Genomic DNA, 25,297 nt, shown 5'->3' with positions numbered 1-25,297 from the left:
TCGACATCGTTCTACAAAACGATATACATATTTGCGCATGGTAGGCCAGAAATAAGACAAAGAAATAAGCTCAGGGTCTTGTCCTTTCCAATGTGGCCTTCATTATGTAACTCTTGTATGATCCTCAATCTTAAACTAGACTCTGGTATGCAAAGTTGGTTCCCTTTAAAAAGAAACCCATCATGCAACACATATTATGTTATAGTTCCATGCTTAACATCTTTAACAAATGTAGAGAAGAAAGGGTCAGTTTTCAATAAATCCTTCAAAGAGTCAAACCCCAATACTTGAATTCTCATCGAGCCAAGTAAATACTTCCTCCGACTCAAAGCACCTGCAACTTGATTTTGCACACCGACTTTGTGCTTTAAGACGAATGTAAATTCTTGCAACTATGCTGCCCACTTAGCGTGCCACGTTGACAATTTTTCCTGATTGTTTATATGCTTTAAAGAGTCATGATCAGAGAACATAACAAACTCTTTGTAGATCAGATAGTGCCTCCAATACTGCAATGCTTGAACAATGGCATAGAATTCCAAGTTGTTTGTGGAATAATTCAATGTTGAATGATGAGTCCATATTATGCCATATATTTCACCATATTCTTAGTTATAGTTAGCAAAGTCCTGGTGGAACAATTATTACTTTATTTATAACAATAACTAAACTTTACTTTCTTTTTTTTTAGAACAAAAAAAAAAAAAAATGAACTCAAATGAAAGCAAGTGCTTCAATCTCACCCCCAAAAATGATGTTGGTGTGAATGTGCTAATAGTGAAAGGATAACTCATGAATTAGTGCCTAAACAACAATAAATAGAAAATACTCTACCGTGAGGTTCATCTCCACCATGTTCATTTGTTCTCACGTTTAAAATAATATATGAATATAAACTTAAAAAGAATGAAAAAATTTAGCATACTTAAAAATTAAAAATCTAAATATTTTACTTTCCCACCTCAAACTTAAATCACACATTGTTCTCAAGATGCGGAAAAAATAAAGAAAGAAAACAAAAATATTAAAACCTTAAAAACCGAAAAATAGCTAGCAAAGACAAAGAAAATAAACTAGGGAATAGAAATAGAAAAAAGAAACAATGAAAGAAAGTATAAAATAACAAAGGAAACATAAACAGAAATAAAAGAAAAGACAAGGAAACTGACACACCTGGGATTCGAAGTGGCGACGTGGTGACAAGAAACAGAGGCGCTGGAAAATATTGGAAAAAAGCGATATTTCAGTGCTCTGGAGTCTGGAGAGTTGGAAAACCTCTCCCAACTAGCGCCGCTTGAGAACCTCTCCCTGTAACCCTCGAGCTTAGAGCCGGTAAAGCCATCTCCTTCGTTTCCTCTCTCTCTTTTCATTTCTCATAGAACTGAAACCCTAGCTTCTGTCTTCAACCCATAACGTCAAAACATGAATCCATCTCCATCTCTGTCAAAAACGGAACCCAGCCATGGCGATCTTTGATTCTAGCCCAGATTGTCACCATCGTGCATTCCTCTGCGAAACCCGAGGTAAAGATCTCTCATTCTCTCTGCGATTATGGTCTCTACTTGGCGATATCTGAAATACAAATGCATCCAACCATTTTTCCCTTCCGTTTTCATGACGGAAGGTCAAATGAAAACGAAATTCTGACTGATGCATGTATGTTTTCTGTGTGTAGACTTGGGGATCCGAGTAAGGCCAGGGGGCATAGGAACTGCAAGGAGCAATGGCTCACAAATGAAGGTGCTGTACACACAGCAAAGATGGCTGCAAGAACTCGGATCTACAAAATGAAAGGTAAATCAAATCCCTCCACTGCGTTAAAATTAAGCATGGTTTAATATCTCTGAAAGTCATACAGATTTGTGAAATGTTTCTGTCATGCATTTATAGACCTAAAATTTCGTCAATGCTCATGTAATTTTCTGTGTGCTTGCATGCCTCCATGTGACAAATATTGAGACAAAAACTGTGCATGACACTGGATCTGTGACATGGCTTTGATGAATGTCCACCTCTGTGTTGCCTGGACCAACAATATTTTAATGAAATATGAGAGTGAGCGAGCGAAAGATAAATGTTGCTGAATGCTCAGATAAATGTTGATGAATGGATGACTGATGAATGCATATTTTTGTATCTTTATTGTTTTGTTTACAGAAGAGTAAGGTTTATGTCCCTCTTCTTTTTCATGTATTTTTTATTTCTTTTTCACGTATTACGAGAAGTTAGGTTTATGTCCCCTAATTATATGTAACTTATTTTATGTTATTAATAAAATTCTCCTCGTACCGTCAAGGTTTTCTGAAAAAATAAAATAAAAAAATCAATAAACTACTATATAACGCTTTCCATTTTCAACCAGGGATAAACCTCTCAACATAGAGCAGGAATTCCAATATAGGTTTGAAATTTGATGAATACTTTCCACAACTTTGTTTTTTAATTTTTATTTGTAATTCTTTCAGAATGTTCGTCCTGTAATGTTTGGCAAAGCCAGAATGTCATTGTTCAAGCATAATTCGATGCAAATAAGTTTGTTTGGCAAGCATTGATCAACTAGCCATTTGCACTGCATTTTTTATCTAACAAATACGGGAACGCTTTCACATAACATCAATACTATTACATGTTATACCACATATTAACAATAAGCTTCTATTCGCATATACCATTTGCTTGAAGTTTGTTTCTGATCCGACACATATGTGCCACAGCATTACAGATGTTCAGTCTTTCTCTAGGCAACTCCGCTGAGCAAGCAACACCAATTTCTAGAACAGAGATTAAACTTTCTATGATTAGGACGCAATTGCTTGCCCTCCCCTCATTAGGATGATTGCTCTCTTGAACAAGAACGGGATCCAAAACCTCCTCCACTTGCTCAGGCAGAGCTGCCTTCACAAAGCTATAAAGGTTTGAAGTTCCTTCAAACATGTCATCGGTCGGTCTTTTACCTGTAAATATTTCCAACAGGAGGATGCCAAAGCTGTACACATCACCTTGTGTCCACACTTCATGTCCCATGCCATATTCTGCATTCCACAATTCAGAACATTAGATTCTAATTTTCTAGTGAAATGCTAAAAGCTCATTTCATGTTTGAAAATTTTAAAATAAATACTGAACAATTTTAAAATACTAGCTAGGGAAAAATAAACCACCAAGTGTATTTACCTGGAGGAGCATAACCAATAGTTCCCTTGATCCCTAAAGAGCTTGATTGATTTCCCGAAGAATTTTCAGCAGCTTTTGGTAGGAACCTCACCAACCCGAAGTCACCTACATGTGCAACCATGTCCTCATTGAGAAGAATATTGCTGGGTTTGAGGTCGCAATGAACTATTGGCGTCTCACAATGATGATGGAGATAATCCAATGCCGTAGCAACATCAATAACAATATTCAACCTCTGAGAAATTGTTAAGCTCCTTGGCCTCTCATTTGTCTCACCAATTGTATGAATTGGATATAGCCATTCCTCCAAGCTCCCGTTAACCATGAACTCATAAATTAAGGCCTTGAAGTCGTGACCGCGATAATCAAAACCAGAACATGCTGAGAGTACTTGACAAGATTACGGTGTCTAATATTTCTGAAAGCCTCGCACTCAGCAATAAAACTTTTGTAAGCTCCGCGACGAACGAGGTTGAGTACCTTGATGGCAACTGTAGTTTCACCTTGCTCAAATACTCCTTTATAAACGGACCCAAAACTGCCCATACCGACCAAGTTGGTTGAGGAGAATCCATTTGTTGCCTTTAGAAGACTTTGGTAAGACACCTGGGGAAATTTGTCCGAATCAGTTGCAGCTTGACCCTTTTTGTCCCTCCGTGAGCAATAAAGGTACAAAAAGGTTAGTGCAAAAATGACTCCAAGAATCCCACAAACGAGGGAGAGAACCAATTTCATGGTTAAGCTCAATCCTTTCTTTTTTGCATGCTGGAGTTTGCATTTTGGCAAATGAAACTCAGGTATGCCCCCACAAAGCTTGCTATTTCCTTCAACTGATGTCGCCGTTGCATTCTTGAACACTCCTTTGATTGGCAACATGCCCTCAAAATTGTTATAAGATAGATTCAGAGATTCCAAAAATACAAAACCTTCTAAGAATTCTGGAATGGTGCCTGACAAGCTGTTGTGAGAAAGGTACAATTTTGAAAGACCTCTTAGTGAACTCAAAGTTGATGGAATTGTCCCATTGAAGAAATTTCCATGCATGTCTAGGTACTCTAATTTTATACAACTAACAAGACTAGCCGGAATTTTACGGAATAACATGTTATCAGAGATATCTAAATACTCTAGATTTATTAAAATTCCTATGTTCTCTGGCTGGGAGCCTATAAACTGATTTTGTCCTAAACTCAAATCATACAAGTTCAGCAGACCAAAGATTTCTTGCGATATGATACCGCTGAAATTGTTGGCACCAAGATGTAAGATCCTCAAATTCTGACACTCTGCTAAACTCGGCGGGATACTGCCTTGAAGTTTGTTGCCTGCTAAGCTTAACACATTTAATTGACTTAAATTTCTGAAAGAGGATGGAAGATTGCCAGAGAGAGAGTTCCCATCAAAAGTTAATTGATATAACTTGTGCAGCTTTCCCAGACCAGGGGGAATGTGACCTGAAATTTGGTTCTCGTCCATCCCCAAAAGCTCTAAGTTAGCCAGATTTACAATCTCATTCGGGATACTTCCTAATATTTTATTTTGAGCTATAATGAAGATTTGAAGAGAAGAAGACAGGTTTCCTATGCACTGAGGTAACGTGCCCCAAAAATTGTTGGTAAACATTTGGAGAATTTCTAAATGGGTGGCGTTGGTCAAATCGCAGAGAAAGGTCAAGTCATCAATTCCCCCACTTCCGAGATGGTTGTCAGCAAGGATTAACCACTCAAGCTTATGCAAATTCGTCAATGGAGGGACTTTTCCATGCAGGTGGTTACCTCCGATCCCCAATCTAAATAGATTTGAGGCATTTGATAATGAAACGGGAATAGATCCACTGAATTGGTTACTGGAAATAAAAAATGTTTGGAGACTCGGAAAGACCATACCTAAGTTTGAGGGTAGACTCCCTTGGATTTCATTCTCTCCCATATAAAGGTCTATGAGAGAAGAGAGATTAAAGATTGAGGGAGGAAGCATACCCGAAAACCTATTTACAGCAAAAGCAAGAAAGCTAAGATTGGTCATTCGGCCAGTGCCACTCAAGTTATTAGAAGATGCGGAGAACCCTTCAAGAGATGATAAATTGCTAAAAGGAGGGACTCCCCCTGTAAAGTGGTTATAGTGGATGTGAAAAAATCTCAACTTTGACAAGAGGCCAAGCTCCTTTGGAATCTTTCCCATCAGATCATTGAAACCAATACCGAGCGTGAGGAGCTGAGAGCAACGCGACAAGTTAGTGGGAATTTCTCCACTCAGCGAATTGTTATTTAACCGTAGTTGTTGCAATCTGTGCAGGCGGCTGAATTCTGGAGGAATTTCATGGCCTAAGCTGTTGTTTTGGAGATCAATGACTCTCAAAAAACTCAAGTTCCCAACATGCGGCGACCACATGTAACGCCATGCCAAGAGCAAAAGTGGATGGTTTCGTTCCATGAAGTCAGGACTTTAAAAGGGTCATGAGTTATGCTAGCCTTGATTTCAAGCAAAGCGAGTCTATCTGTCTCATTTCCCGGAAGGGCGAAACAAGGAAGGCAACAGTGAAGAATGAAAGCATGCATAAAAAAGGATGACAAAAACACTGCAGAAATGGAGTTGTAAAACCCCATCCCCATGATGATGATATTTGTTTTGTGCGGAAGTCAAAACTCAATTTATAAAAGAGTATAGCAGGACTGATTGTTTGTCTAGCAGCCTTAGCATAATCCAATTTATAATCATAACCGAGTGCTCCGTACGCGTGCAGTGGACCTCCAGCCACCGACATCGGAGTCGATGAGGGATAGTTTGCATTGACCTGACCAAAAAAATATCTCTATTTTCTTTTTAACTTAATTATACGAATAAATTCAATTTACATCTAATTTTGTGAACTAATATTAGGAATATTTCACTTTTTTTTTAAAATTATTGTATTCATTCTTCTTTATTTTTTATTTCAACGAACGATATTATCTACAATAAGGGGTGTAGAATGGGTTAAACCTTACAATGTGTTATTAATAATATGGTGAAAATTCACCTTTGGTGAAAATTGAACCAAAGACCTCTCACTTCCAGTGAAGAGGAATATCACTAGACTGTAATAATAAGTGGCGTATTCATTCTTTAACTTAAAACAAATGAAAAAAAAAATAGAGATATTGGTTTTGTGTGAAATTTTCTCTTTGATTATAAACCAAATGACACAGTGTCTTGCTTGATTTTATTTTTTATTTTTTTTATAGGACAAAGTGACTTGCTTGATGAATGTGTTTTTGTTGAGAAATTTTTATGGATACCAAAAATACAAGTTATATGGTGTATTATTTTGTGTGTTATAATAAAAGTAAGCGACAATGTTGACGTATGTTACTTTTTATGTATATTAATAAAATAACAAATTTATGTTTTATATTTGAGTGAAATAATAATATCACATAATCATGCTTGGATACATAAAAAAATTGCTCATTCTTGTTCATCGATAGTATGCCAAAAAAAGAAAAAAAAAAGTATTTATCTTTGGTTTTGTACAATGACAATTGCTAATTTATGTGTAGTGTTGTGTCATTTATTTATGCCAACAAATAGTGTAGGTCTTCTGACTCCTCTCGTTCCGGATTGATGCGTGTTTGCGTCACGTGATTGGATTGAGTATATACACAAAAGAATACGGGTAATGCTAAGAAGAATAAATTTATAAATAAAATTTACAAACTAAATGATGTGTCACTAGTAAGAATCAACACATTTATCAAAGTTTAAGTCATAATTCAATTATCAATTTTCATGTTATTTAGTTTACAAGATTTTGTCTGCAAATTTAATTTTCCTAACATTATCTAAAGAACAAGTAATGGAAACTTTACCACACTAGTAGAGAAAAGAAAAGGAACAATTACGGTCACTTCATACCATTAGTGTATAATTTAGTAGTAATTTTATAGGTTTGTAAGTAAGATTTCTTAAATGAAATCCATCTTGAAGGGGATCAGCTTTTGTGCATCAACATTTGGTTGTAAATAATCTGATTCTAGATTATGGAATATTTGGACTTGACTTGGCATATATGGGTCAACTATATTGTCTCTAGTATTGGACAGTGCCGTGGAAGACTGGTGGATACAGCTGGCATTCATCAATTATTACTGGCCTACCAGCTTCAAATAAGTGTTGGAAGATAGCTACTACATGTTTTGATTCTATTTTCTTGCTTAACTTACACGTTAAGTTGGAAAAAGTTTTTGCTACTACACTTCGAGATGGTCAAGTTAGTGTTGGAAATTGCCATCTAAATAGTTTTAGCAGTTTGGATTTCAAATTAGAAACATTTTTTCAAAATATCAAACTGATACAGGGTGTAGCACCTAAAAACAAAATAAAACGAAAAGAAAAATTGATATACAGGGACCACACCCTAGTAATTTAATCCGGAAGATCTGCAGATCATTTTTCGGATCCGTAACTTCCTAAGGTCCAAATTATGCTTCTAGACCAACATACTAAAATTTCATTACGATCCAATGGTCGGATCTCCATCAATCACGAATTCATGTGGCGGTTGACGTTTTATTTTACAAACTTACAAATCTAATTCGGGAAGATCTGTACGTTGAATTCTCGATCCGTAAGTTCCAAAAGTCCTCAAATATTATGAATAATAACCTAGGAAAGTTTGATGACGATCCAATGGTCGGATCGTCGATTCATATAATGACCTAGTAGCAGTCTCTAACAAAACTATGTTCAAGCGATGAGATTTGTCAATCAGACTTCACATATGGAATTGAGGTATCAAATTTAGCCTATGAAGGTCAGGGGGTACCTCGGCCCATGCGTCGCCTCACACGGCGGCCTGCCGCCCTGACTCGTCAGAAAATTTAACTATTTCCAAAATTTACCAAATTATACAGGCATGTAGATCTCAATGGGTGGAGAAAGTTTCATACCTGTGGCCAAGTCCAATTTTTCCGAGAAACACCTCAACTTGCCCACGAACTGCCACGAACCCTTGATTTTGGGTGTTCTTGATTCGACTCCAAAACAGCTCTGACGCCCCAACCAATGCATGGACTTTGTTCCTGAGGTTGAAGGGAGTCTATTTTTGGTGGTGGTTGATGGTAATCGTTGTCGGATTCGCCAGTAAATGGGGAAACTCGCCAAACAACCCGGAACTTTGTGGCTTCGATTTGTAAAATTGGGTTTGAAATTTAAAAATCTAACATCACAGGGACATTGGGATCACCGAGAGCTTAACATAGACACTGGAACCATTTCGAACGGACAATGGACGGAGGAGATAGAACTGGGTCAAGGAACCGGATCGAGTGGAGAAACCAGGTTGGCCGGTTCTATCCTTCTCCCTTCCCTCCTTGCTTTCCCCTCTCATTGGTTGCTGCCTTCCTTCTAATAATCTGATTGGTCACTAAAGAAAAAAGCTGATTGGTCTCTTTCTTTCTCCTGATTGGTTTTGTGTGAAATTTTCTCTTTGATTATAAACAATATGACATAGTGACTAGCTTGATTTTTTATTTTAATTTTTATAGGACATAGTGACTTGCTTGATGAATGTGTTCTTGTTGAGAAAATTTTATGGATATCAAAAATACAAGTTATATGGTGTATTATTCTACGTATTATAATAAAGTTAGGCGACAATGTTGACGTATGTCACTTTTTGGGTATATTAATAAAATAACAAAATTTTGTTTTATATTTGAGTAAAATAATAACACTGCATAATCATGTCCGGATACATCAAACATTGCTCATTCTTGTTCATCGATAGTATGCAATATATATATATATATATATATATATATATAGATTTATCTTTGGTTTTGTACAATGTTAATTGCTAATTTTGGTGTAGTGTTGTGTCATTTATTTATGCCAACAAATAGTGTAGGTCTTCTGACTCCTCTCCTTCCGGATTGGTGCGTGTTTGCGTCTCGTGATTGGATTGAGGATATACACAACAAAATACGAGTAATGTTAAAAAGACTAAATTTGTAGATAAAATTTGCAAACTAAATAATGTGTCACTAGTAAAAATCATCACGTTTATCAAAGTTTAAGTCATAATTTAATTATCAACTTTCATATCATTTAGTTTACAAAATTTTATTTACAAATTTAATTTTACTCACATTATCCAAAGAACAAGTAATGGGAACTTTACCACGCCAGTAGAGAAAAGAAAAAATAAATAAAAAAAGCTCCGCCACTCTAAGTTATAAGAGAAGATAAAGGTTTTAAGTTACAATTACGGTCACTTGATACCATTAGTGTATAATTTAGTAGTACTTTTATACGTTTGTAAGATTTCTTAAATGAAATCCAACGTTAAGGGGATCAGCTTTTGTGCATCTCTAGCATTGGACAGTGCCGTGGTAGACTGGTAGATATAGCTGGCATTCATCAATTATTACTCAATGATTTAAATGATTCTCTTCAACGGTTCCAATTTCTCGATCCGAAAGTTCCAAACATAAAAATTCAAAATAGATCTGATTCCCAATGAAAGGCCCTTTTCGTGGCTGGCCGGCAGCCAGCCTACAAAAGTCGACCATAATTGGAAAAGTTGCACATTGCAATAATTTGTAAAGTTGCATCGTAATGATTTGGAAAGTTGCATCCTAAAGTGGAGACAAAAATGGCTATTGTACAAAACTGCGTTTTCATTTCGGTCAGGATTCTCGCATGAAATTATTTTTTTTTGGTGTCTTCTGATAATGTAACATTCCAGAAAAATACTGTTGCACTTCAATTATATTAGACACCCACATAAGTCTTGAATGGTCGAGGCATGCTTTAAAAGAAATGAATTATTATCGAGCTATATTATTAGAAATAACAAGTATGTCTATATATTCATAAGTTTTGTATCTGAAACGAGTTTTTAAGAAATTGCTTGGGTTAAAGAAAAGCCGTTTTCGAGAGTAGTTTCGATTGATTGAAAGGTTTGAAAGAGAACGTTGTTCTAGGGGATGATACATGTTGTTACCAGATTCAAAGGATTAGTCCATCCTTCAAGCCCACATAAGTCTTAATAAAATGACAAAAGGAAAGTCAAATATTTGAAGTAAATGAATAATCTTAAATTATGCTAAAAGAAACCTCTCATAAATCAATTAAAGCAGCTGAATTCATATAATAAAATCAATCTCTATAGAATTTACATTAGGAATAGAGAAAATAATATTTAATAAACAGATGATTGAATCACATTATTGCTAGTTCATTGTGAGGCTAAGCCCACCACCTCCCCCTTAGTGTAGATAATATCGTTTGTTAAAAAAAAAAATCTTTTGACAACTAATTTAATCACATTATTATCCGCGTGTGAAATAATTTTTTATAACCGGCATTACACGCATCTTAAGATGTTTTGGACGTGTTTAAAAAAAAAAAATTTAATCACGTTATTACTAGTCTATTGTGAGGTACTAACTAAAAAAATCACAAAAAATTAATTATTAAAAAACATTAGTAAAATGACAAAAATGCCCTTACCTTATTTGATGCATTATTTTGGGATATCTTTGAATTTTTTGTCTTGGGGGAATTTTGTCTAAATTTTTTGTTGAAGTTTGGTGACACCAAAAACACTATTCACTTTTTGTGTTGGCTTTATATATAGATTACTAGCCTACCAGCTTGAAATAAGTGTTGAAAGATGGCTACTACATTGTTTTGATTCTATTTTCTTGCTTAGCTTACAAGTTAAGTTGGAAAAAGTGTGCGCCACTAGACTTTGCGATGGTCAAACTATTAGCTTTATAAGGTTATACAATTAAAACACAAAGGAATGAGTGACAAACCTGATTCCAGTTGTAACCATGGTACTCGAGTAAGGAAGGAGAAAGGGCACGGCGGCACCAATGTCTTCTATAAACTCCTAGCATAATACAACTACTCCATGGGAAGCATTATGTTGTGTGTTCTAGGGCTTATAGGGACTGGTGTTTTTATATAGGCTAGAAGTTAGGGTTTCCATCCATAAAGGAAACCTAAACTTACTTTCTTAGCCTCCAAGTCAAGTACCATAATCATATTCAATTAAGGATTCCATCAATCCTATTTACAATATAAGATACCTTATATAGGATTGATATCTTTAAGAGATCAAATCACAATCAACATTATTCTCCAATATTACATTCCTATTACATGCAGTAGACCACTTAAATGTTGATTTATATTGGATAAATCCAACACAAACTAGAGTTGGAAATTGCCATCTAAATAGTTTTAGCAGTTTGGATTTCAAATTAGAAACATTTTTTCAAAATATCAAACTGATGCAGGGTGCAACAGCTAAAAACAAAATAAAATGAAAAGAAAAATTGATATGCAGGGTCCATTATTTCCTAGTGCAAGGAGAGACCTGAAAACCCCAAAACCCCGTCTCTAGTACCAACCTACAACATAGACAACTAGAAGAATAAAGTTGAACAATCTCACAAACAAAAAGGCACAAACTGAGAAAAAAATCTCTCTGCATATTTCATTCATTCAAAAAAGGTCTAACATCCCCACCTTCCAGCAAGAAGTGGGTTTTATCATCAACTTGTAACTTACATTCAGAAATTAAAAGGGCAATAAACTTAATAACACTGAAAATTTAAAATTACATAAAGAAAGGCTATTATCAACAATAAAAACGTCATGGCTGTTATGATCAGCCAAAAAAAGGCCCCAAGCTGTTATTGAGTTTATTAAGTCTTACTTAATAATGTTAAGCATTCAATTTATCCCAACGATCCATAAATGAACTAGCCATCAGATTTGCATTATCCTCTCTGGGTTGGAGAAAATTCACCTTCGAATTTGCATTTCTAGTATCTTCGTTGTCCACTTTGAATGGAATGAGATGTTTCACATTGAACACATTAGAAGTACGAATATGGCTAGGTAACTTCAGATGATAAGCATTGAGGTTAATATTTTCAAGAATTTCATATGGCCCAATCTTCCTTGCAAACAGTTTATTGGAATCTCCAATTGAAAAACAATCCTTCGTCAAAACTGCCCAAACAAATTCTCCCACATCAAACTCCACCATTCGCCTTTTGGAATTTGCATGAGCTTTGTATTTCTGACTTGTTCCTTAAAGGTGCTTATGCGTTATGTTATTGATTTGCATGACATTATCAACGAAACTTTCATCTTTGCCACTAATTCTTTTCGCATTTGGTACAGGAGTAAGATCAACTGGTGCTAGTGGAATTAAGCCAAAGACAATGTAGAAATGACACATTTCGGTGCTGCAATTGACGGAACAATAGTAGGCGAACTCCACAATACATAACTTATGGTCCAATGACTTTAGATGTTAACCAACTAAGCAACGCAAAAGGTCCCCTAATTAGCGATTCACAACTTCAGTTTGCCCATCAGGTTGAGGATGAGGCATTGCTAAAATTCAATTGTGTATTAGCTACTTTCCGCAGGCTCCTCAAAAAATGACTCAGAAATTTGGTGTTCCGATCAGAAACAATCGATCTTGGTAACTCATGAATTCGATATACATCATGAAAGAATAACTCAACAACTTTCGAAGCATCCATTGTCTTCTTGCAGACAATAAAGTGAGCCATCTTGGAAAATCGATCCATTACAACAAAAATTAAGTCTACACCGCACTGAGTACAAGGCAAACCTGAAACAAAATCCATGCTTATATCCACCCATGGTTGTGATGGAATGGGTAATGGCATGTATAATCCAGCGTTTGCCGCTTTGCCTTTAGAAGCTTGGCAGATTCGACATCGTTCCACAAAACGATATACATATTTACGCATGGTAGGCCAGAAATAAGAGAAAGAAATAAGCTCAGGGTCTTGTCCCTTCCAATGTGGCCTTCATTATGTAACTCTTGTATGATCCTCAATCTTAAACTAGACTCTGGTATGCAAAGTTGGTTCCCTTTAAAAAGAAACCCATCATGCAACACATATTATGTTATAGTTCCATGGTTAACATCTTTAACAAATGTAGAGAAGAAAGGATCAGTTTTCAATAAATCCTTCAAAGAGTCAAACCCCAATACTTAAATTCTTATCGAGCCAAGTAAATACTTCCTCCGACTCAAAGCACCTGCAACTTGATTTTGCACACCGGCTTTGTGCTTTAAGACGAATGTAAATTCTTGCAACTATGTTGCCTACTTAGCATGCCTCGTTGGCAATTTTTCCTAATTGTTTATATGCTTTAAAGAGTCATGATCGGAGAACATAACAAACTCTTTGTAGATCAAATAATGCCTCCAATACTGCAATGCTTGAACAATGGCATAGAATTCCAAGTTGTTTGTGGAATAATTCAACGTTGAATGATGAGTCCATATTATGCCATATATTTCACCATATTCTTAGTTATAGTTAGCAAAGTCCTGGTGGAACAATTATTACTTTATTTATAACAATAACTAAACTTTACTTTCTTTTTTTTAGAACAAAAAAAAACAAAAAACAAAAAAAAAAAGAACTCAAATGAAAGCAAGTGCTTCAATCTCACCCCCAAAAATCATGTTGGTGTGAATGTGCTAATTGTCAAAGGATAACTCATGAATTAGTACCTAAACAACAATAAATAGAAAATACTCTACCGTGGGGTTCATCTCCACCATGTTCATTTGTTCTAACGTTTAAAATAATATATGAATATAAACTTAAAAATAATGAAAAAATTTAGCATACTTAAAAATAAAAAATCTAAATATTTTACTTTCCCACCTCAAACTTAAATCACACATGGTTCTCAAGATGTGGAAAAAATAAAGAAAGAAAACAAAAATATTAAAACCTTAAAAACCGAAAAATAGCTAACAAAGACAAAGAAAATAAACTGGGGAATAGAAATAGAAAAAAGAAACAATGAAAGAAAGTATAAAATAACAAAGGAAACATAAACAGAAATAAAAGAAAAGACAAGGAAACTGACACACCTGGGATTCGAAGTGGTGACGTGGTGACAAGAAACAGAGGCGCTGGAAAATATTGGAAAAAAGCGATATTTCAGTGCTCTGGTGTCTGGAGAGTTGGAAAACCTCTCCCAACTAGCGCCGCTTGAGAACCTCTCCCTGTAACCCTCGAGCCCAGAGCCGATAAAGCCATCTCCTTCGTTTCCTCTCTCTCTTTTCATTTCTCATAGAACCGAAACCCTAGCTTCTATCTTCAACACAGAACGTCAAAACATGAATCCATCTCCATCCCTGTCAAAAACGGAACCCAGCCATGGCGATCTTTGATTCTAGCCCAGATTGTCACCATCGTGCATTCCTCTGCGAAACCCGAGGTAAAGATCTCTCATTCTCTCTGCGATTATGGTCTCTACTTGGCGATATCTGAAATACAAATGCATCCAACCATTTTTCCCTTCCGTCAAACGGAAGGTCAAATGAAAACGAAATTCTGACTGATGCATGTATGTTTTCTGTGTGTAGACTTGGGGATCCGACTAAGGCCAGGGGGCATAGGAACTGCAAGGAGCAATGGCTCACAAATGAAGGTGCTGTACACACAGCATAGATGGCTGCAAGAACTCGGATCTACAAAATGAAAGGTAAATCAAATCCCTCCACTGCGTTAAAATTAAGCATGGTTTAATATCTCTGAAAGTCATACAGATTTGTGAAATGTTTCTGTCATGCATTTATAGACCTAAAATTTTGTCAATGCTCATGTAATTTTCTGTGTGCTTGCATGCCTCCATGTGACAAATATTGAGACAAAAACTGTGCATGACACTGGATCTGTGACATGGCTTTGATGAATGTCCACCTCTGTGTTGCCTGGACCAACAATATTTTAATGAAATATGAGAGCGAGGGAGCGAAAGGTAAATGTTGATGAATGCTCAGATAAATGTTGATGAATGGATGACCGATGAATGCATATTTTTGTATCTTTATTGTTTCGTTTATAGAAGAGTAAGGTTTATGTCCCTCTTCTTTTTCATGTATTACGAGAAGTTAGGTTTATGTCCTCCTAATTATGTGTAACTTACTTTATGTTATTAATAAAATTCTCCTCGTACCGTCAAGGTTTTCTAAAAAAATAAAATAAAAAAAGCAATAAACAACTATGGAACGCTTCCCCTTTTCAACCAGGGATAAACCTCTCAACATAGAGCAGGAATTCCAATATAGGTTTGAAATTTGATGAATACTTTCCACAACTTTGTTTTTTAATTTTTATTTGTAATTCTTTCAGAGTGTTCGTCCTGTAATGTTTGGCAAAGCCAGAATGTCATTGTTCAAGCATAATTCGATGCAAATAAGTTTGTTTGGCAAGCATTGATCAACTAGCCATTTGCACTGCATTTTTTATCTAACAAATACGGGAACGCTTTCACATAACATCAATACTATTACATGTTATACCACATATTAACAATAAGCTTCTATTTGCATATACCATTTGCTTGAAGTTTGTTTCTGATCCGACACATATGTGCCACAGCATCACAGATGTTCAGTCTTTCTCTAGGCAAATCCGCTGAGCAAGCAACACCAATTTCTAGAACAGAGATTAAACTTTCTATGATTAGGACGCGATTGCTTGCCCTCCCCTCATTAGGATGATTGCTCTCTTGAACAAGAACGGGATCCAAAACCTCTTCCACTTGCTCAGGCAGAGCTGCCTTCACAAAGCTATAAAGGTTTGAAGTTCCTTGAAACATGTCATCGGTCGGTCTTTTACCTGTAAATATTTCGAACAGGAGGATGCCAAAGCTGTACACATCACCTTGTGTCCACACTTCATGTCCCATGCCATATTCTGCATTCCACAATTCAAAACATTAGATTCTAATTTTCTAGTGAAGTGCTAAAAGCTCATTTCATGTTTGAAAATTTTAAAATAAATACTGCACAATTTTAAAATACTAGCTAGGGAAAAATAAACCACCAAGTGTATTTACCTGGAGGAGCATAACCAATAGTTCCCTTGATCCCTAAAGAGCCTGATTGATTTCCCGAAGAATTTTTTCATTTCTTTCGTCAACATACCTTGAATATAGTGGGTTGTCCATTTCAATCCAATCTTAGAGACTAAATGAGGCCACAATTTTTTCATTTCTTTCCTGAACATACCTTGGATATAGGTTCGTATATATCAACATGCTTCAAAAATCTTAATTTACAAGTTTCTTCTGTTTACCACTTTTCTTTATAGGGACATGACTTGATAACATTGCACATATGCACTGCAGGGAACATAGATAAAATTGGAAAGTTTCGTTTATAAAAGACAATGAAACCGACACACCTGGCATTCGAAGTGGTGACCTGCTGACAAGAAATAAACAGAGGCGCTGGAAAATATTGGAAAAAGAAGCAAAATTTCAGTGCTCTGGAGAGTTGAACCCGTGACAGGAAACATGAACTAGAGGCCCGTTTCCACATCTCTCCTAACTAGCGCCGTACCCGCGACCCCAGAGCCGTGAAAGCTATCTCTTTCATTTCCTCTTTCCCTTCATTTCTCATGGAACTGAAACCCTAGCTTCTATCATCAACCCAGAACGTCAAAACATGAATCCATCTCCATCTCTGTCACAAACGGAACCCAGCCATGGCGATCTTTGATTCTAGCCCAGATTGTCACCATCGTGCATTCCTCTCCGAAAACCGAGGTAAAGATCTCTCATTCTCTCTGCGATTATGGTCTCCACTTGGCGATATCTGAAATAAAAATGCATCCAACCATTTCTCCCTTTCGTTTTCACAACCGAAGCTCAAATGAAAACGGAATTCTGACTCACGCATGTATGTTTTCTGTATGTAGACTTGGGGATCCGAGTAAGGCCAAGGGGAATAGGAACTGCAAGGAGCAATGGCTCACAATTGAAGGTGCTGTACACACAGCAAAGATGGCTGCAAGAACTCGGATCTACAAAATGAAAGGTAAATCAAATCCCTCCACTGCGTTAAAATTAAGCATGGTTTAATATCTCTGAAAGTCATACGGATTTGTGAAATGTTTCTCTCATGCATTTATAGACCTAAAATTTCGTCAATGCTCATGTAATTTTCTGTGACATGGCTTTGATGAATGCCCACCTCTGTGTTGCCTGGACCACCCCCAAACTATATGTAAAACAATATTTTAATGAAATATGAGAGTGAGCGAGCGAAAGATAAATGTTGATGACTGGATGATGAATGCTCACATAAATGTTGATGAATGGATGACTGATGAATGCGTATTTTCGTATCTTTATTGTTTCGTTTATAGAAGAGTAAGGTTTATATACCCCTTTTTTTTCATGTATTTTTTATTCTTTTTTCTTGTATTACGAGGAATTAGGTTTATGTCCCCCCTAACTAGGTGTAACTTACTTTTTGTTATTAATAAAATTCTCCTCGTACCGTCTAGGTTTTCTAAAAAAATAAAACAAAAAAAGCAATAAACTACCATGGAACGCTTCCCATTTTCAACCAGGGTTAAGCCTCTCAACAGAGAGTAGGAAATCCAACATAGGTTTGAAATTTGATGAATACTTTTGACAACTTTCTTTTTTTAAATTTTATTTTTAATTCTTTCAGAGTGTTCGTCCTGTAATGTTTGGCAAAGCTAGAATGTCATTGTTCAAGCATAATTCGATGCAAATAAGTTTGTTTGGCAAACATTGATCAACTAGCCATTTGCACTGCATTTTTTATCTAACAAATACGAGAACGCTTTCACATAACATCAATACTATTACATGCTATACCACATATTAACAATAAGCTTCTATTCGCATATACCATTTGCTCGAAGTTTGTTTCTGATCCGACACATATGTGCCACAGCATCACAGATGTTCAATCTTTCTCTAGGCAACTCCGCTGAGCAAGCAACACCAATTTCTAAAACAGAGATTAAACTTTCTATGATTAGGATGCGATTCCTTGCCCTCCCCTCATTAGGATGATTGCTCTCTTGAACAAGAACGGGATCCAAAACCTCTTCCACTTGCTCAAGCAGAGCTGCCTTCACAAAGCTATAAAGGTTTGAAGTTCCTTGAAACATGTCATCGGTCGGTCTTTTTCCTGTAAATATTTCCAACAGGAGGATGCCAAAGCTGTACACATCACCTTGTGTCCACACTTCATGTCCCATGCCATATTCTGCATTCCACAATTCAGAACATTAGATTCTAATTTTTTGGTGAAGTGTTAAAAGTTCATTTCATGTTTGAAAATTTTAAAATAAATACTGCACAATTTTAAAATACTAGCTAGGGAAAAATAAACCACCAAGTGTATTTACCTGGAGGAGCATAACCAATAGTTCCCTTGATCCCTAAAGAGCTTGATTGATTTCTCGAAGAATTTTCAGCAGCTTTTGGTAGGAACCTCACCAACCCGAAGTCACCTACATGTGCAACCATGTCCTCATTGAGAAGAATATTGCTGGGTTTGAGGTCGCAATGAACTATTGGCGTCTCACAATGATGATGGAGATAATCCAATGCCGTAGCAACATCAATAACAATATTCAACCTCTGAGAAATTGTTAAGCTCCTTGGCCTCTCATTTGTCTCACCAATTGTATGAATTGGATACAGACATTCCTCCAAGCTCCCGTTAACCATGAACTCATAAATTAAGGCCTTGAAGTCGTGACCGCGATAATCAAAACCAGAACATGCTGAGAGTACCTTGACAAGATTACGGTGTCTAATATTTTTGAAAGCCTCGCACTCAGCAATAAAACTTTTGTAAGCTCCGCGACGAACGAGGTTGAGTACCTTGATGGCAACTGTAGTTTCACCTTGCTCAAATACTCCTTTATAAACGGACCCAAAACTGCCCATACCGACCAAGTTGGTTGAGGAGAATCCATTTGTTGCCTTTAGAAGACTTTGGTAAGACACCTGGGGAAATTTGTCCGAATCAGTTGCAGCTTGACCCTTTTTGTCCCTCCGTGAGCAATAAAGGTACAAAAAGGTTAGTGCAAAAATGACTCCAAGAATCCCACAAACGAGGGAGAGAACCAATTTCATGGTTAAGCTCAATCCTTTCTTTTTTGCATGCTGGAGTTTGCACTTTGGCAAATGAAACTCAGGTATGCCCCCACAAAGCTTGCTATTTCCTTCAACTGATGTCGCCGTTGCATTCTTGAACACTCCTTTGATCGGCAACATGCCCTCAAAATTGTTATAAGATAGATTCAGAGATTCCAAAAATACAAAACCTTCTAAGAATTCTGGAATGGTGCCTGACAAGTTGTTGTGAGAAAGATACAATTTTGAAAGACCTCTTAGTGAACTCAAAGTTGATGGAATTGTCCCATTGAAGAAATTTCCATGCATGTCTAGGTACTCTAATTTTATACAACTAACAAGACTAGCCGGAATTTCACCGAATAACATGTTATCAGAGATATCTAAATACTCTAGATTTATTAAAATTCCTATGTTCTCTGGCAGGGTGCCTATAAACTGATTTTGTCCTAAACTCAAATCATACAAGTTCAGCAGACCAAACATTTCTTGCGATATGATACCGCTGAAATTGTTGGCACCAAGATGTAAGATCCTCAAATTCTGACACTCTGCTAAACTCGGCGGGATATTGCCTTGAAGTTTGTTGCCTGCTAAGCTTAACACATTTAATTGACTTAAATTTCTGAAAGAGGATGGAAGATTGCCAGAGAGAGAGTTCCCATCAAAAGTTAATTGATATAACTTGTGCAGCTTTCCCAGACCAGGAGGAATGTGACCTGAAATTTGGTTCTCGTCCATCCCCAAAAGCTCTAAGTTAGACAGATTTACAATCTCATTCGGGATACTTCCTAATATTTTATTTTGCGCTATAATGAAGACTTGAAGAGAAGAAGACAGGTTTCCTATGCACTGAGGTAACGTGCCCCAAAAATTGTTGGTAAATATTGGGAGAATTTCTAAATGGGTGGCGTTGGTCAAATCGCAGAGAAAGGTCAAGTCATCAATTCCCCCACTTCCGAGATGGTTGTCACCAAGGATTAACCACTCAAGCTTATGCAAATTCGTCAATGGAGGGACTTTTCCATGCAGGTGGTTACCTCCGATCCCCAATCTAAATAGATTTGAGGCATTTGATAATGAAACAGGAATAGATCCACTGAATTGGTTCTCGGAAATAGAAAATGTTTGGAGACTCGGAAAGACCATACCTAAGTTTGAGGGTAGACTCCCTTGGATTTCATTCTCTCCCATATTAAGGTCTATGAGAGAAGAGAGATTAAAGATTGAGGGAGGAAGCATACCCGAAAAGCTATTTACTTCAAAAGCAAGAAAGCTAAGATTGGTCATTCGGCCAAAAATATCCGGGAAAGTGCCACTCAAATTATTAGAATAGGCGGAGAACACTTCAAGAGATGATAAATTGCTAAAAGAAGTAGGGACTCCCCCTGTAAAGTGGTTATGGTGGATGGCAAAACCTTTTAACTTTGACAAGAGGCCAAGCTCCTTTGGAATCTTTCCCATCAGCACATTGAAACTAATAGCGAGCCCGAGGAGCTGAGAGCAACGCGACAAGTTAGTGGGAATTTCTCCACTCAGTGAATTGTTGTTTAACCGCAGACTTCGCAATCTGCGTAGGCGGCCGAATTCTGGAGGAATTTCGTGGCCTAAGCTGTTTTCTTGGAGATCAATGACTCTCAAAAAACTCAAGTTCCCAACATGCGGCGACATAGATCCTCCAAGTTTCAAGGACCGCAGGCTCAAGCTTGTGACCCTCTTACGACGACGACCACATGTAACGCCATGCCAAGAGCAAAAGTGGATGGTTTCATTCCATGAAGTCAGGACTTTAAAAGGGTCATGAGTTATGCTAGCCTTGATTTCAAGCAAAGCGAGTCTATCTGTCTCATTTCCCAGAAGGGCGAAACAAGGAAGGCAAGAGTGAAGAATGAAAGCATGCATTAAAAAGGATGACAAAAACACTGCAGAAATGGAGTTGCAAAACCCCATCCCCATGATGATGCTATCTATAAAAGAGTATTGCAGGACTGATGGTTTGTATACCAGCTTTAGCAGAATCCAATTTATAATCATAACCAGAGTGCTCTGTACGCATGCAGTGGATCTACAGCCACCGATATCGTAGTCGATGAGGGATAGCATTGACCTGACCAAAAAAGTCTCTCTCTTTTCTTTTTAACTTAATTTTATGAATAAATTCAATTTACATCTAATTTTGTGAACTAATATTAGGAATATTCACTTTTTTGAAAATTATTGTATTCATTCTTCTTTATTTTTTTTAACGAACAATATTATTTACATTAAAGGATGAAGAGTGGGTTAAGCATCACGATGTGCTATCAATAATGTGGTTCAAATTTGTCTTTGATGAAAATTGAACCTAAGACCTCTCACTTCCAATGAAGAGGAATATTATTAGACCGTAATAATAAGTGGCATATTCATACTTTAACTTAAAACAAATGAAAAAAAAAGAGAGAGAGATTGGTTTTGTGTGAAATTTTCTCTTTGATTATAAACAGTATGACACAGTGACTTGCTTGATGAATGTGTTCTTGTTGAAATTTTTTTATGGATACCAAAAATACAAGTTATGTAGCATATTATTATATGTGTTATAATAAAGGTTGGCAACAATGTTGACGTATGTCACATTTTGGGTATATTAATAAAATAAAAAATTTACGTTTTATATTTGAGTGAAATAATAACATCACATAATCGTGTTCGAATGCATAAAAAATGCTCATTCTTGTTCATCGATAGTATGAAAAAAAAAAAAGTATTTATCTTTGGTTTTGTACAATTACAATTGCTAATTTTGGTGTAGTGTCGTGTCATTTATTTATGCCAACAAATAGTGTAGGTCTTCTGACCCTCTCCTTCCGGATTGGTGCGTGTTTGCGTCTCGTGATTGGATTGAGGATATACACAAAAGAATACGGTAATGATAAGAAGACTAAATTTATAGATAAAATTTATAAACTAAATGATACATCACTAATAAGAATCATCATGTTTATCAAAGCTTAATTCATAATTCAATTATCAACTTTCATATTATTTAGTTTACAAAATTTTACTTGTAAACTTAATTTCCCTAACATTATCCAAAGAACAAGTAATGGAAACATTACCACACCAAAATAAATAAATAAAAGCTCCGCTACTCTAGTTCCAGATTATCAACTTTCAACTTTCAAGTATGGTCGTGTTCGAATACATAAAAAATTGCTTGTTCCTGTTCATATCGATAGTATGCCAATAAAACAATAGTTAGCTTTGGTATTGTACAATGACAATTCCTAATTTTGATGCATTATTGTGTCATTTGTTTATGCCAACAAATAATGTTCGTCCTCACTCCTCTAGTTCCAGATTGGGTGCGGGCTTGCGTCTTGTGAATGGATTGAGGATATACACAAAAGAATAGGTAATGGGAGTTTAGGTATGGGCAAGGCTGAGATCAAACAACCAATGCGGCAGAGGCGGCTTTGGGGGACCAAAAGGTGTAATTGTACATGGTTCCAAATTTATTTGAAAGGACTTTAATATTTATGTTAAAAAAAAAAACTAAAGAGAGTCGCAAGATTATAGCAAGCCGTATTACGCACGAAAGCCGTATTGTCTAAAGGGGTAAGATGAAGCTAAGGGTCCCGAGGTTAGCATTCAAAACTTTCTACGTACTTTTTTGAGATAGCATTTGGTCTTAGGATTGGTACTAATGAAGTGATCAAAGCCACTTCCTGTTCTCTAGCCGCGTCTAACCACTATGAGTCATTAGAAAAAGATCCAACTGTTTTTTTTAATAAAAGGGGACCAGCCGGTGACTTTGCCACGACAATCCATTCTTCCGGGGGTAGGGAAGACTCACATAGGCATTTCAGCCTCCCCCTAGCCACCATCGTGCGATTCACCAGCGCTAGGAATCGAACCCAAGACATGTCGTGTGGAATAGGGTCTAAAATTCATCCCCAACCACTGGGTCACCCCATGGTGGTTGAAAAAGATCCAACTGAGCCACCTGAAATGTAATTATTTTTGTTTCTTCCAGTAACTCGTATAGGGAAAGAATGACACGTAGACTGCTATCAGAGTCTGAAATACTAGTAAATAATAACATAACCAACTTCCGTAAATAGCCAAACAAGGCATGCCCAAGTCGCTGATGCCTTAACTAAATCTTCTTAATCTTGTCACCATTCCCACTACGTACCTGATTTACTCTGCTAGGAGCCTAGGAGCCACATCGTCGACATAATACAACCCCTTTCTTTTAGTACCATGCCTAATTACAACCCTAGTTTGGATATCCGGAAGTAAGCAAAAAAATAGAAACATTAGTACGATATAACCCAATTGATCGATAATTTGACTGACTGATAGAAGATGATTTGATAATTCCGGAAGAAGCAAGGTATTGTGTAAGGATAAAGATGAGGTGAGTGCAATTGGACCAGCCTCTGATCCGAGATAATATTTCCATTGGCAGTGACAACACCCTCTGTTGGAGGATGAAATGAGGTGAGTGCAATTGGACCAGCCTCTGATCCGAGATAATATTTCCATTGGCAGTGACAACACTCTCTGTTGGAGGATGAATCATGGATGAAAGAAAGACTCATCATGCGGCATGTGGTCACGATCTCTAGAAGCAATTTAGACATTTCTCGAATTTCCTGAATTATCTCGATCAACAGAGAGAGATACTTGATCAAAAAAAGACAATATTGTCTTCTCTCCCATGGTTGCAGTAGGCTTAGGTTTAAGATTTTCAATGTCGATTGCCAAGAACAAGCTGCACGACAAGAATTAGGATTATTGTGCTACTTAAAAAACACGAAGAGGCACCAGGTAAATTTTGGTTCTGTGTAGCATTAATGATTGTCCAAAACACAAGACAATCAACGAAGTGTAGGGCAATGACATCCAAGGAAGCTACATGACATGAATAGTATTTTGGGTTTAGGTTTTTTTTTTTTTTTTTTTCCGGGAAAAGAGACAAGCCGTGACCCTTTTTTTTTTTTTAATTTTTTTTTTTATATAGAAAACCTTGATTGTATGAGTGAAATTTTATTGATAATAAAAAAATTTCCACCTAGTCAAGATTGATGTAAACCTAACCCTTCATAATACAAGAAGAAAAAAAAAAAAAGATTGAAAACACATGAAAAGGAAGGGGGACATAATATTTTACCCTTCTAGAAACGAAAACAATAATGATACAAGGAAAAAAGAGGGGGGGGGGGCCTGAAACCTAACCCCTCCATAGCCAAACCTAAAAGTCTAAACCTGTAAAACAAATTAAGTTAGATCACAGGTTAAGAAAATAAAATAAGAAAGTGAGACAAACCTATACGTCGAGATGCACATTCATTTGAGAAGCGGAAGCCAGTAAAGCCAGCATAGTCTGAAAACAAAGCAGTACGAGCCACCAGCAAAGGGGAATCATGCCATACCAAAGTTGGAGAAGACGAACCTATATTAGCAAAGTTGTATGCAACAACATTCCCTTCGAAATATATGTGAGAGGTGTAGAAAGTCATCTTTCGAATGCGATCTAAAAAAATAGACCATTGCGTACGAAGAGGCCAGGGAGGGTCAAAAGCAGTCGATTGGAAAGCAAAAATAACACTAGAACAATCACTTTCCAGCCAAAAACAATGCCATCCCTGCTGATATGCAAACTCTACATCAATAATAATTGCTGATAATTCTGCATAGAAAGAGTTACAATGACCAATCTGATACCAAGATAAAAGTGTAAAACTTTTTTTCTTTTTTAACGGTACGAGAGAAATTTTATTGATAACGAAAAAGAAGTTACACTTTATCATTTTCCGAAGTTAAAGTTGGAGAAGACAAGCCCATGTTAGCAAAATTGTCCGCAACAAAATTTCCTTCGTGATATATGTGAGATGCGTAGTAAGTCATTTTTCAAAAATGAAACACTCCCGGTACTGTTCACTTTTAACGAAAAACCATGTTTTTACCTTTTCCTGGTACTATTCACTATACCTTTATTTGTCATTTTTCATTAAAACTAAAATATTTTTAGACTTTTCGTTAGTTTTCATTTTTGTGAATGTGGTCCAAACAAATACACCATTGCTTACGAAGAGGTCAATGAGGATCAAAATCAGACGACTAAAAAGTGTAAAACTTGATGAGAGTTTTTGGGTTT

At 36.5% G+C, this 25,297-nt stretch overlaps 1 protein-coding gene, 2 long non-coding RNA genes and 1 pseudogene across 3 annotated transcripts; 2 read left to right on the top strand and 2 right to left on the bottom strand.

The window, feature by feature from the left end:
- The first annotated feature begins 1,060 nt into the window (after positions 1 to 1,060).
- LOC125477196 lies at positions 1,061 to 2,295 on the top strand. The gene is made up of 2 exons (XR_007258376.1): positions 1,061 to 1,523; positions 1,676 to 2,295. It is a non-coding gene; the product is annotated as an uncharacterized LOC125477196 (long non-coding RNA).
- Positions 2,296 to 2,655: 360 nt separating this feature from the next.
- LOC125477206 lies at positions 2,656 to 6,220 on the bottom strand (annotated as a pseudogene).
- A 7,899-nt stretch (positions 6,221 to 14,119) lies between these two features.
- LOC125477195 lies at positions 14,120 to 17,300 on the top strand. The gene is made up of 5 exons (XR_007258375.1): positions 14,120 to 14,454; positions 14,603 to 14,997; positions 15,621 to 15,819; positions 16,372 to 16,791; positions 16,944 to 17,300. It is a non-coding gene; the product is annotated as an uncharacterized LOC125477195 (long non-coding RNA).
- A 594-nt stretch (positions 17,301 to 17,894) lies between these two features.
- LOC125477205 (probable LRR receptor-like serine/threonine-protein kinase At3g47570) lies at positions 17,895 to 21,314 on the bottom strand. The gene is made up of 2 exons (XM_048584162.1): positions 18,414 to 21,314; positions 17,895 to 18,271 (listed from the first exon to the last, which is right to left on the bottom strand). The coding sequence occupies exons 1-2, from the start codon at positions 21,250 to 21,252 to the stop codon at positions 17,895 to 17,897; spliced, it is 3,216 nt and encodes a 1,071-aa protein (XP_048440119.1). The 5' UTR covers positions 21,253 to 21,314.
- Positions 21,315 to 25,297: the final 3,983 nt, after the last annotated feature.

This window comes from the organism of the source record quoted next, unplaced genomic scaffold (genome assembly GCF_019419815.1).
Source record: "Pyrus x bretschneideri cultivar Hongxiangsu unplaced genomic scaffold, Pyrus_bretschneideri_v1 Contig200, whole genome shotgun sequence".
NCBI lineage: Eukaryota > Viridiplantae > Streptophyta > Magnoliopsida > Rosales > Rosaceae > Pyrus > Pyrus x bretschneideri.
This window is presented reverse-complemented; position numbering and strand designations above follow the sequence as displayed.

Bases quoted from the DNA above. Each gene is read 5' to 3' on its own strand.
- LOC125477205 (XM_048584162.1), bottom strand. From the start codon at position 21,252: ATGCTATCCCTCATCGACTACGATATCGGTGGCTGTAGATCCACTGCA. The intron at 18,272-18,413 runs GTAAATACACTT...TGTGGAATGCAG, and splicing joins TATTGGTTATGCTCCTCCAG to AATATGGCATGGGACATGAA.